The sequence below is a fragment of the Peromyscus eremicus genome, chromosome 9, assembly GCF_949786415.1.
Source record: "Peromyscus eremicus chromosome 9, PerEre_H2_v1, whole genome shotgun sequence".
Classification (NCBI taxonomy): Eukaryota; Metazoa; Chordata; class Mammalia; order Rodentia; family Cricetidae; genus Peromyscus; species Peromyscus eremicus.
The window spans coordinates 62,863,029-62,876,586 of record NC_081425.1 but is presented as its reverse complement, the minus strand read 5'-3'; the positions used below and the strand labels follow the sequence as shown (position 1 = coordinate 62,876,586).

Genomic DNA, 13,558 nt, shown 5'->3' with positions numbered 1-13,558 from the left:
GGAGAGTCCAGATCCATGTAGGTAGCCGGCTTTCTCTTTGATAGATACTAACATGTGCATAACAGTTTGTCTGCTAGTATTTGGCAAGAGAAACTCCTGGTTCTAGTATGATATGTTCTCATTTCAGGGAGAGGCTTGGTTTTGAAAACCAGAGGATTGGACACCCTGGGGAAGTAATGTCCCATTTCCATAAAGGTGAGTCGATTTTTCTGGGATTATTTTTTGGTGGCTTTTATTAATAATACTTGTTAAAGCTAGCTTAGTAGTTATTATTTTTTCTTTAAATACATTTTAATTCTTACAGCAGAGATGTCAGCTTATTTATAGGAATCACGCAAAGCCAGAGTCATGGTGGATGTAGGCAAGTGGCCAATCTTCACTCTGCTCTCAGCCCAGGAAACGGCATCGATCAGGAAAGCATGTGTCTTTGGTGCCTCTGCCAATGAGGCCATCTATGTCACTGATAATGATGAGGTAAGACTGGAAACTGGAATTTAGTTTGGGGGCTTGTTTGGGGGTTGGACTTGAAACTCTATAGTTTGAAGGCTGAAAATAGGTTTGGGGTAAAGAGAACCTGAAATCCAGGAAGAGTATCTTTGATATGTTTTAATGCTTCTGCTCTATAGTATAGACTAATACTGCCAAGCCAGAGTATTCTCAGCAGAGGCTGAAGATTTCCTATGACCTTTAGTAGTCTCTTCTTGCCACCTGGGCTCATAGACTTGAGTGTATCTTATTTTCTCAGCAGGGAAAGGAGTGTGATTTCAAGTCAAGTGACTTAGGCAAACGTATTTGTTCTCTAGGTCTTCGTGTTTGGACTGAACTATAGTAACTGTCTAGGAACTGGAGATAACCAGAGCACTCTGGTGCCCAAGAAACTAGAAGCCTTGTGTGGAAAAAAGATCAAAAGTCTTAGTTATGGGAGTGGCCCCCATGTCCTCCTCAGCACTGAAGGTAAAGAGGGAAAACTCTGGCTTTGGGGGTTGTGGGTAATTGAGCAGTTAATTCTGAGCCAAGGAAAAGAGAGTCCTGTATCAAGTAACTTCAGATTGTTCTCATTTTGGGGGGGGGAGTATACCAGGAAGGTAAAACTTAAGACACTTGAGGCCAACTGAATAGCAGCAGTGTGTCTTGTACACAGACAGTCTCTAGGTTCTTGGACTTCCAGTGTAAATTGCAGAAGGCTGGAAAGGTCAAAGGATGTGGTTCTTACAGTCTGACTTTTCAGTGGATGTGTGGACACAAGGTAACTTTGAGAGGATTTCTTTTATATATTTTTAAATTTATTTTTATTATTATTTGAACTCTATGTATATGCAGTGTGGGGGATGTGCATATTAGCACAGGGCCTTCAGAAGCCAGAGGTGTTAGATCTCATGGAGCTAGAGTTACAGGTGATTGTGAGCCATCTGATGTGGGCGCTGGGAACTGAACTTTGGTCCCCTGGAAAAGCAGCAGTATGTGCTGTTAACTACGGAGCCATCACTCCAGCCCTCTTTGGTATATTTTTATAAACGCACATAATCTGGGTTTTCTCCTTTGTGTAGTTCTTGAATTTTGAATCAAGATATCTTAGTTTATTCTGAAGAACATCTGTATGGGTGCCATATTGAAGGGATAGAAGAAGTAGACAGATTCTTGTCCTTTTGACTGTCCTTCACCAAGGTCACCAAAGAAGCATAGATACTTTCCTTTGGTAATTATCTATACTGTGGGCAAGCAGCACCCTGAAAGTTTGTCATGTGTAACTTCTTCCCTTTGATTTTAGGTCTTTTATCCCTTGTAGAGGTCCTCCGATTTTGTTAGATGGTCCGGTAGTGCAGCCTTTGGGAGACGATTGCGTCTCTGCCTTGTGTGTCTGTACTAGGGAACCTCGGTTTCCCTGGATGCTGCCTCAGCCTCTGTGTCGGCTTTGGTGTCTGCTTTCCCTCATGCAGGAGTCTGACTGGGTTGAGCATCATGAGGCAGCTCTGTCCTAACTGCTCTGCGTCATCATTTGATTGCCACCACTCTGGCCCTTTGAGCTGAGCTTCTACCAGCTGGTTCCCTCTTACCCATCATGGCCTACGGGTTTGAAGTTTTCCCGTCATAACCAGTTCTTGATATCTGACCCTGAATACTGAAGAAAATTTGTAATATCGCAAACACACTAAAAGACATACTTTCAAATTACTGGTTTTCTTTAAAGTTGTGACCTTTGGAAGCTATCATAATCCTTTTGGAATTATGCTATAGTCTAGACAATATGTTTTAGGTATCTTGAGTATTAAATTTAGTATACAAATAATTAGGGCTTGGTGAGAAAAATTTTTTATATTTAATTTTTATCTTTAGAGTGTATTTTATGCAGTGTATATTAAGCATACTTACATTGTATGCCATATGTATGATTACTGTATCTATATTATGTGTGTTATAAACAATCAAATCATTTAAAAAACTTTGTATGTATACATGTATGTTCATGTTTGAAGACAGGTAGGTGTAGGGGGTGTGTGTGTGTGTGTGTGTGTGTGTGTGTGTGTGTGTGTGTGGTGCTAGGGATTGAATTACTGTTTAGAAGGAACCACTTGAACTCTTCAGATGTTTCTTTAGGAATTTGATCTCTTATATCTCTTTATTATTGTTGTGTATGTGTGTGAGTGTGAGTATGTGTGCCACAGCATGCATAGGAGTTGAGAGGACAACTCTTGGAGTTATTTCTCTTGGCTTGCATCTTCGGTGGCAAGTACTTTTGCTTACTGAGCCATCTTGCTGGCCCACCATTCCACCTTAATGAGGCGGTCTTTATTGATTCTGCTGTGCTGTGTACTCCAGGCTTGCTGGCTGGCTGGCTTCTGGGAGATTCTCCTATCTCTGCCTTCCATCCCCCTGTAGTGCTGAGATTACAGATGTGTGCTGCTATCACATCCACCTTTTTTTTTTAAATGTAGTTTTCAGGATTGTGCAGCATGAGCTTTTGCCCACTGAGCCATTTTGCCAGCCCATTTTCTTTCCTATTTTTAAAGTAAGGTACTTAGGCTTCTACATACGAGTTTCTCATCTTGGGTATTATCTTTTAACTTTGTATTGTGGCAGATAGAATTTAGCTCTTTATCCTCTGTCTTTCTTGCCTTTAGCTTTTAAACACATGGATACTACCATTCTGGTTAAATTGGTATTGATGTTTTCATTATTGGGGACTGTGTAAGTATTATTTATAGCAGAGCCTTTCTCTTCTTGCATGACCCCCACCCTCACTTCTGAGGCTGATAATTACTTTGAACGTTTTCACTTACTGACTCCTATATACATCCATCGTTAACATGTGTCCAGCTGTTTTACAGACTAGCACATATCAGATGATCTCTGGAGCCCCCCCCCCTCCTCTAGAACTGTTAAACTTGACTGGTTACACTCTCAGGCTGCCTGAACAGCTGCCAGCCCAAAACTTCGCTTCACTGTCATACTCAAAAGTCTCTTCACTTTATCCTTTCTAGTCCCTATTTGTGTATGTGTGTGTGTCCAATGCCATCCTTCTTGGATCCTACCCTCATCTGGGAAAAACATTCTTGAGACACTTTCCAAGAAAGGGATCTGAGAAATCTGTGAGTCTCTGTCTTAAGGTGTCGTTATTTCACTCTCACTGATGTGACTCGGTGGTTTGGTTGACATCAAATTCTGCGGCGAGTGTCTGTTTTCTCATTATTTTCACGTCATGGTACTTTTTAAGATTTAGTATTGACACAGTTCCTTTTTGACCTCCGCTCTTTCTGTGTATGCACATGTGGAGGCTGAGGCCGATGCTACTCTGTTCCTCTCCACCTGTGTCATTGAGACAGGGTCTCTCGCTGACTCTGGAGTTCATCCGTTGACTAGATTGGTTGTCCAGTGAGCCCCTGGGGTCCTCCTATTTCTGCCTCCCAGCTCTGTGATCACTGTGCACGCCGACAGGCCCTGCTGTTTACACGTGCTGGAGGCTTGAACTCGCTTGCTCATGCTTGTGCCGCAAGCGTTTTGCCCGTAGAGTCATCTTCTCAGCCCCACTCTCCTGCCTTTGTGGGACGGTTTCCTCCATTTTTGAACATTACACGGAGAGCTTTGTCTTTATTCCAAATATTGTGGAAGAGTCATGACTGCTCTGGAGTGGGTACCTTTTAGCTTATTAGTAATCTGTAGGTCCTGCCTTCATTTCTAAAAAACATTTTTCTAACTTTTTATAGATAATTTTTTTTCTGCTCTGTCCTTTTTGGAATTTTTCTTATATAAAAGAGATTCTGACCTAATTTTCTTTCTTATATATGTTCTGGAAAATTAACTTACTAAAACCATGTGTAAATAAATTTTACTTATACCCATGTTTGTGCATGATTGTGCGCGCGCGCGCGTGTGTGTGTGTGTGTGTGTGTGTGTGTATGTGTGTGTGTGTGTGTGTGTCCCAAGTCCTCACTCAATTCCTGTAGCACCACACAGCCAAGTCCCAACTAGTGATGACAGGAGAGCCACAACATATCCTTGCTATAACTCTCTTATAACTGATGGCACATCTTCTCTTATAACTTAGGGCTGCAGTTGGTTCTGTGCCCACTTCCCCTTTTGCAGACAGTGATGGATGGATGCCTTTTCTGGTTTGCTTTGCTAGTTATAGTACCTGTCTGTTTTCCATCTCCAAACCTTTTGTCTCATGTCGCCTAGGCTGTCCTCAAATGCATTGTGTAGCCAAGACTGACCGTGAACTCAAGATCCTCTTGTCCTACTGCAAGAGTCCAATAGAGAGAAGCCTATTTTTGTACATAAACTTTGACTTTGACCACAAATCTGATCTTGTATGTAGGTGCCCAGTCCTTTCCTAAAAGGTTTGCCCCTGTCCTCTCTAGTCTTTGATCCTTCACTCCTTGGCTCCCACTGGTGGTTCTCTTGTGGAGAGGAGGCACAGATGCAGAGCACTGGAAGTTTCAGGGGTTACCAGTTCTGTTGGAGCTAATGCTCCATGTGCTTATGTGTTTAGATGGAGTTGTCTACGCCTGGGGCCATAATGGATACAGCCAGCTGGGGAATGGGACCACCAATCAAGGAATTGCTCCTGTCCAAGTCAGTACGAATCTCTTGATCAAGCAGGTGGTTGAGGTAGCCTGTGGTTCACATCATTCAATGGCTTTAGCAGCTGACGGAGAGGTAAGTGTGCTCTTTGATTCCTTTTGTCATAAACTGCACTAAGTGCATGATTACAATGAATACAACAAGTAAATAACAGCATGTTTTCCATGTCCCTTACATGAGTAAACATTTTACATTACATTACAGAAGAAAAGCAAATAATCCCCAAGAACCCACACACATTCATGTCCAAGCAACTTGTTATAGATTAACAGAGTGTAGGCAAGCAAGGTATTTTTCTCAGCAAGTTCTTTTACTGGCAGGCTACATTTTGTGGTTATAAAGAAAGAATCAGTCACTTTATTATTTATATCAAAATGTACTCTTATAAAAAAAAATCATAGGAAAATCACAAACCTAAACTTTTATATATGAAAAACAATTAGTCAGCTCTACTTTAAATCCTCAGGGTGCAAACCCACTCATCTACAGTTTTTTTATATCAGGAAGCTGAGGGTAGAAATGCATACAAGGAATTAATCACCACCCTTGATTACCAACCCATCCTTGAAAGAAGGGTACATTAGCCAACAATAACCAGGCTGTCACTGTTTTTATTCCCTGGCCTCAGTGAGTCCTTCACTCAACTATTAAAAGTGTGCCTTTCTAAACTTTACATCATTCCCCAAGATTTTCTACCTCAAAGCCATTAACAAAAACAACCTAACCTTAAGTCATTATTAAAAACTTTGTTTCAGCTATGATGCATACTGAAACCCATGAACATATCTCCCAACATTAAGAGCTTGAGCTAGCCTACCTGGGACTCAGTTGTTTTCTTTAATCATTAACCTAAGCCACACTCATCAAGAGAAATTCGTAAGTCCCAACTGCATGACACTTCCTTGTTCCTGTTTTCTATCTTCCACAGCCCCTGCTCTACCCGGGCAGGAGCAGCACTATATCTTTTAACTACATTAATTTTCCCACTAAACTAACCTCTATCATAATCCCTTACTATATTTATTAAAGCCCTCAATCATCAAAATTCTGTTTAAACTAACACTATTATTGTGTAAAGTCATTGCTTCAGTTAAACAGTACAGCTTAAGAGGAAATCATCTTCATAATAATCCATAGGTAAAAATGCCCAGTAGAATGGGGTATTTCCATGAGATCATTCTACAACATTAAAGGCAGTGAGGATCCCCCACACCCATTTACACCATGGCAGAAAGCAAAGAAAGATGGCAGTGACAAACATGTAAAGGCACAGCAGTAGCAAGAGACATTCTGGAGCCGAAGGCCTGAGGCTTTGCCTATCTAAGATTCACCCATCAGTGCCTTGCATTCTGGTGGCCTAACTCCTGCTCCTCTGACATGGCCACCAGCAGCTTTTGATGAGAGAACTCATTGTTCACGTTCATGCTCTTTGCCATGATCACAACTTAGATGTGATATGTAAGCTTCTAAACACCCCCTTTCTTAGGGTGTATTTTGTTTTTCAGTGTATATAATAATTTTGGAGAAAACAACTTTCCCAGCATTGTAGTAAGTAATTGTTCAGCCCCATATCCCTGCTTATCTTCAGGTTACTCACCCTGTTCACTCTCCCTCTGACCTCGTAACTGTTGTTCCACCTCAAGCTTTTGCTGGAGTCTTGCCTCCTGCCTGCACTGTTGCCATTGGTCTTTGTTAATAACTGGGATCTACCTATTCAGTCTTCCCTGGCCCTCGGTGATTTCTAAAGCACAAATTAGGTCAGTCACATTGTTCCTTTCTCCAGTGGTGTTAATTAGTTCTACCAATTGGGAACAAGTCAGAGAGGAAAATACCACAAAGCCGATGGTGACCCAGGTTTCATGGTTGGGATGTACCAGAGGTAGGCATAGCACATGGGCTGTGTCCAAACCTACTGTCTCCTTGCCCATTGCTTCTTGAGTGGAAACATGGTCCCCATTTAAAATGAAAGACAATGGTGTTTTTAAGGAACTTGGAATGTTCCAGAAGCACCTGAGGAATGATTGTTATTAGACAAATCTTGCTCATTTTTGAAGCCTGGGATTCTTACTGTGTTTTAATCATTAGCCTGTGTTAGTTTTGATAATGATGCAGAATCCCTGTATTATTAAACTAGGTATCTCTGTGACTGTTCCTTGGTGAAGTAGGTGAAGTATGTGTTATTTCTCTTCTACCTGTAAAATGCATATTCCATCTGAGTTTTCATAGTCAAGACATCAGTGGTATGTTGGACTGTTGTCAGCATGTGAAAGTATTGACAGAGAAGAAAGATGGAGAAGCCAGGCTGAGGGTGTGTGGAGACTGCTTGTCACAGGGAAAGGAGTGGACAAATGTCGGGGCTTAGAAATTGGGCTAGTGTTGGAAGAGGTTTTTCTTTTTTGTTTTTTGTTTTTTCCTTCTGCCATTAAGCCTCTCCATTCTCTGTTTTCTCCTCCAAGTAACCCTGTATCCTTCCTAAACACATCTCCACCATACTCAGAAACTCCCAACAGCTGTGGTTACCCACATAAGACCAAGTTGACCCAAATTCCTACAATAGATGGAGAGATAGCTCCAGGCTGTACTCCTTCCTGAGAGCTATTGGCAGTTGATAGCTGCTGTGGGAGGGGCAGGGGAATCACTTTTTTAAGGGTATGGCCATTGGCAAAATTATTTTTTCATTTCTCGTATTTGTTTCTGGTTTTTGACTAGCATAGAAACCTGTTTGTGTGTCTCCAGTAAAAATCTAGTGTTCAAATTGTGGTAGATAATAGATAGCAAAAGTAGGTTGTACAAAGTTGATGTGTAGCAAGTGAGAATTCAAGTATTTAGAAGAACAATCTAATAATCAATGGTATTTCTGTAGGAGTAAACATGTCCTTAGCACTTATGACTATTACTATTTTATGGTGAGAAATTAGAGTGGAAAGTTAGAAGCTTGCTAGCTTTTTTAAAATATACTGTGTCAGAAACATAGACAAACATGTTTGTGTCTACATAATGTCAGAGTTTATTGAGTAACAGTAAATCCGCAGGTACAGCAGCTTTGGTAGCAATTTGTCCAATAGCCCTGCTGTCCTGGGTTGCCCTGGCTGAAGACCATCACAAATTATTTATTCCAGTCTTTTAAAATTTCAGTCTTAATTACTTATATTAACTCTCAGAGCACACATTATATTGCTCACTCGCTCTCCCTCCCTCCTGCCTGGTGTAAAACATAAATATTACAAAGGGTAAAAGAGGCCACAGCAGAGTTAAAGGCATTTCAAAGAGGCAAAAGCTGGTAGAGGTGCAAAGAGTCTGGGAGTAAGATGAACTCTGGCTGGAGCTCTCTGGGAGAGGTGATAGCTGCTGCTGCTGCTGCTGCTGCTAGAGTCAAGGTGTGGGGTCAGACGAGCTTCAGAAGCAAGGTGAAGTAGAGGCTTTAGAGACAAGGGCCCGAAGGGATAAATGGGCAGGTGGATGGACAGTAGGTCCAGACAGGTGGTGAATAGAACTTGTCAGCAGAGTGTCCATGGTGAGCTGAAGCCCCTAGGACACTTGGGGGTTCTCTGCTTCCTCTACACGCTGACCTGCAGTAGTAATGACCCCGCACGTTTTTCATCTGATCAGTGTTCTTTATGACATCCAAGTGAGTGTTTCTTAGTCTGGGGTGTCAGATAAGTTCTTGTGCCTGATTTTTCTGATAATAATTTTAATGTGCTGATGGGCTCCTACCGTCCCAGTTTATGTTTATAAATTTATATAGTAGCACTCTTATTGTGTCTTGTGGATGGTGCCAGACAGATGGTGCTGTTTAGGTGTCCACTAAGTGTATCGATCTTAGTAGAGTAAAAAGCTGCTTGTAAGATGGATCCTCTCAGGAAAAGGCACAATCTGAAAACCATTTTGTTGTTGGGGGTTTTTACTCTTTTTCGGGGGCCTGCCACCCTGCTCCCAAATAAACCGCACATAGAAGCTTATTCTTAATTATGAATGCTCAGTCTCAGCTTGGCTTAGTTTCTTGCCAGCTTTCCTTAACTTAAATTACCCTGTCTACCTTCTGCCTCTGGACTTTTCCCATTCTCTTACTTCTGTAAATCTTACTCTTACTCCATGTCTGGCTGTGTAGCTTTGGTAGCTACATTGGGTGGCTGGCCCCTGATGTCCTCTTCCTTTTCTTGCTCCTTCTTTCTTCTATGTATTCTCTCTGCCTGGCAGCCCCACCTATTTCTCTCTCCTGCCTTGCCATTGGCCATTCAGTTCTTTATTAGACCATTGGGTGTTTTAGGCAGGCACAGTAACACAGTTTCACAGAGTTAAACAAATGCAACATAAACAAAAATAACACACCTTAAAATAATATTCTACAACACCATTTTACACAATGTGGAGTAATTTAGAGCAGGGCACAGCCTGACCTCAACAGTAGTCCTGAGGCATCAACTATGCATTAGTGAGACAGGGAAATGAACAATATAGTTTGGAACGCTTTCCATGAGAAAGGAGAATTTGTGTCCACAGAGTTGAGCGTGCTTTTTATATCATTGATGCTTTGCCTTATTAGTACCAAAATTAATAAAATGTATATATCTAGTTGTCACACTTAGAGGGGCACTATAGTAATGTTGTCAAAAGCATAGTACAATACTTGGGCTCTCTATATCCATCGTCCAGGGGATGGGAATACTTACCCCAGGGCCACCGTATGGGATTCCTGTGAAGATAAGTAGGTAAGTGCACGTAAAGCATTCAAAACCATGCCGAAGGTCTAATGACTGGTTTTCCTTGTTCCTTCTCTTGTAGTTATTTGCGTGGGGCTTTAACAACTGTGGTCAGGTGGGGTCAGGATCTACAGCGAATCAGCCAACTCCTCGGAAAGTCACGAACTGTTTACACACGAAGAGAGTGGTCAGCATTGCCTGTGGTCAGACCTCCTCCATGGCTGTTCTGGACAGTGGTGAGGTTCGTACTCTGTCTCTCTGTCCCCTCCACCTACATTCAAAGGGTCCAGCATGGAGGGAAGGAGAGCTTGTTTTGGTTAACTGACACTAAGGAGAACCAGCTAGCAAGTGCTCAATCCTCAGAAGGACTTCAAATCTGAAGACTGCAGTAAAAATTCTAATGTGTCTTCATTTTAGTTTTTGCAAGATCCCTGTAGCCACATGGTAAAGGAGAGGGTGGGGTAAATGTTAGATCCGGGTAGTCTAATCTGTATAGGTATTTGGATTTAATGCTATGGGCTCAGAAAGAACTGCCTTTCTTCAGTGGAAGAGTCATCTGTACATTTTTGAAAGTCAGCTAATGAATTCTTCACTAAACCACGCACAGCATCTCACATGTTGTATTGGAGGAAGCATCTTGTTGTTGATCGTCATTATCTACTTTTATAAACCTACCCTCTGCCCTGCACCATGGTCCCTTGCGAGCTGATGGTTACTTGTATGAAATTACTGATGACACTTCAGTGGGCCACGTACCACCTTTGCTTTCCTTGGTGTGCATGGGAATTATACAGTCTTTGTGTATGGCATCATGCAGTGGGTTTGGGGTGCTGTACATGTTTCTGAGTACTCACCTAAGTTGAGTTTTTGTATTCACTCCTGCTGTCATCCTTGAATACTTCAGAATTCTGTGGGCAATCATCTAGTACCCTCCGTCCAGTGTTCTTCATGCTTTTGTTTCTTTAAGATTTATTGTTACTATTTTTTAATTATGTGGATATGTTTGTGTGTGCACACGAGTGCAGTGTGCCCATGGAGTTCAGAAGAGGCTGTCAGGTCTACTACAGATGGAATTATAGGCTGTTGGGAGCCTTCTGTGCTGGGAAGTGAGCTGGGTGGTCTGCAAGAGCTGTACCACTCTGAACTGCTGAGCACTAAGTTTAACTTTAAAATGATTATTATGTGCTTACTTTTACAAAGGGAAAGACAACGAAGCATATAAGTAAACGTTAAATATCTCTTTCCTAATCTCATTAATAGTTTCATGTGTGTCCTTCTGGGCTTTTATTTATAAGCAGTTATCTACAAATGAGTTTAATTACCTTATTTAACAATTATATAACACTGACAATTATACATTGCTGTCCCTCTCTGTCATTCTGTGGCTTGTTGTTCCTTGCCTCATTTCACAGCATGTGCTTTGCCAGTGTGCTGTCTCAGACTGTCTCTGTAGCACTTACCAGAATGCTGCTTAGTTTTGCTTCTGGGGGTGACGAACACCTGGAACTCTGCTGAAGGGCTTTTCAGTTGTTTTTAATTTTTTGCTGCTATGAATAATGATTTTTATTTATTATTATTATTATTATTATTATTATTATTATTATTATTATATTCTGTTACTATATGTATATCTTGGTACATTATTTAGGTATTTCTATAGAATAAATTCCCAGCATAGAATTTTTAGATCAAGAAGTATGCCATTAAGAATATTAAGCTATTGCCAGATTTCCAGTGCCTGTTACATTTCTGGCTTTGATGAGATTACCTGTAGCCACCTCTCACACTCTGCCCCTTTCTGCTTTACTTTGTCCTGAAAGTCCCACTGTGCATTTCCTGCATCCATGTGGGGCTTGGTGCCACCAGAAGTCATAGGCGTCTAATTTGAACTTGACCTTTTAAAAATCTGTTCTTGGTTAGAATTTATTACTATGGCCCACACTGGATATTCCAAACTGTTGACCCTCCCGACAAGCCTATGCCAGCTGCTACTTTCAACAAATGGTGCCTGCCATTTGAAACACCTGAGGGACCACCCAGTTCTGTGATTCTCCTGTTCAGCCCCTTTCTCACCCAGTCCGTCTCCTGGTCCCCTGTCACTTCTTACCTCAGAGCCTTACAAGAGCTCACTTGTTTACTGATGGGACATGAATTTACCTACTAAGTCATTTTTTTGTCTGTCACCTGTTCACCCTTTTCTCTGTGCTCTTTTAAAATGCAAATTTAATTTCTATTTTTTAATATTGTAATAAAAATTCTTAGATGTATTCCACTTTCTTTTTTTGTTTTGTTTTTTTGTTTGTCTGTTTGCCCCTTTGTTTGGTTTTGTTTTTTGAGGTTGTGTCTTACTCTGTAGCCTGCTGGTCTGGTATTTGATATTAGCCCAGGCTTGCCTTGAATTTGTGGCAGTCTTCTGCCTCAGCATGCTTAGAGCTGGGATTACAGGCATGTACATACTGCCTAGCTTTTTTAATTTTTATCAGTTTACTATCTGGCTCTTTCTTCTTTTCTTCTACCACTATTCTACCTACTTACCTTGTCTCTGCCTGTGACATTCTGTGTGCCTTCTGCCTGGAACACCATCATCTACCCCTGCTCGGGTCTCCACTTTCTAGCATCCTTCCCTCACATTGTTTCTTAGGAAGAAATCTTCTCACTTTTCCTGCAGTACCTTGATAATCTCTGTTGTGGCTCTTACTACCTGCTCACCAAGTATGCACATGTTCGTTGTCTTTGTTAAACTTGGGTGAAAGACTCCTTCCTGTGCCTTTTACTGTGTAGAACATGTGGTAGGTACTTGCCAATCATTAATGACCCTCAACTTTCTCATTTGTGAAGTCATAGAATGGGGATAAAGTCAGTCTTCACCCCCAGAACGTCCAGATTGCACTTGTAGGATCACATAGTGTACAGCACAGGTTTTGGAGTATCTGATCTGTGTAGGACAGGACTGCTCTTCCCGTTGGCAGTCTCCACAGCTTGTCCTCTCCTCTCCCCTCTCTCTCTCTCAGGTGTATGGCTGGGGCTATAATGGCAATGGACAGCTGGGCTTGGGAAACAATGGCAACCAGTTGACCCCCGTGAGAGTGGCAGCTCTGCACGGCGTGTGTGTGAACCAGGTACACGTTGTCTTTCCTGCCAGCCAACCCCACCCGCCTTCCGTGCTCTCATGACAGATGTGCTGGAGGTCAATTCTTTTGTCATTCCATTCAAGCAATTCTTTATGCTTTCCCTTTTCACATGAAATGTTTTAGCCTTTCTATTTTTCTGTTAGAAAAGGGAAGCCCATGGTCTTCTTCTTGGGGTAAAGAAATTCATAAAGAAGTGGTCAAAGAATTAGACTTCCCTGATGCTTCTGAGTATTCCAGCAGATGCCAGTCCACACATGCTGCTGACGTGGCATTCTGCAGAGGCCAGCTGTGGCCTAAGCAGGTGGTTGCTCTGTCCTGTCTGTCTTCTGGTATATAACCGTTGTGTTTACTTTCAGATCGTCTGCGGCTATGCACATACTCTAGCACTAACAGATGAGGGCTTGCTCTATGCCTGGGGAGCTAACACATATGGGCAGCTGGGAACTGGCAGTAAAAATAACCTGCTAAGCCCAGCACACATCATGGTGGAAAAAGAAAGGTAAATTTGCCATGCCATGTCTTGGAGACTGTGGGACTGTGTGGCAGGGCTGTGGTATTTAGCTTGTGAGTCTTATTTATGAACATTCTCATTTTGATCATAACGGCTTCTAAGTCAGAATGAACATGTAAATTTGCCCTGTCTTCCGA

General features: G+C 41.9%; 1 protein-coding gene across 4 annotated transcripts in view; it reads left to right on the top strand.

The window, feature by feature from the left end:
- Rcbtb1 (RCC1 and BTB domain containing protein 1) overlaps positions 1-13,558 on the top strand; it is a 47,274-nt gene that overhangs the window by 13,132 nt on the left and 20,584 nt on the right. For 2 of the 4 annotated variants that reach the window (XM_059273551.1, XM_059273547.1), the window contains exons 2-8: positions 128-195; positions 305-474; positions 804-954; positions 4,988-5,154; positions 9,862-10,020; positions 12,791-12,898; positions 13,267-13,409. In XM_059273551.1, coding sequence (XP_059129534.1) covers positions 349-474; positions 804-954; positions 4,988-5,154; positions 9,862-10,020; positions 12,791-12,898; positions 13,267-13,409 — 854 coding nt within the window. In that variant the 5' untranslated portion in view covers positions 128-195; positions 305-348. The remainder of the gene's footprint in view (positions 1-127; positions 196-304; positions 475-803; positions 955-4,987; positions 5,155-9,861; positions 10,021-12,790; positions 12,899-13,266; positions 13,410-13,558) is intronic. The other 2 variants (XM_059273550.1, XM_059273548.1) reach the window with 2 other exon arrangements.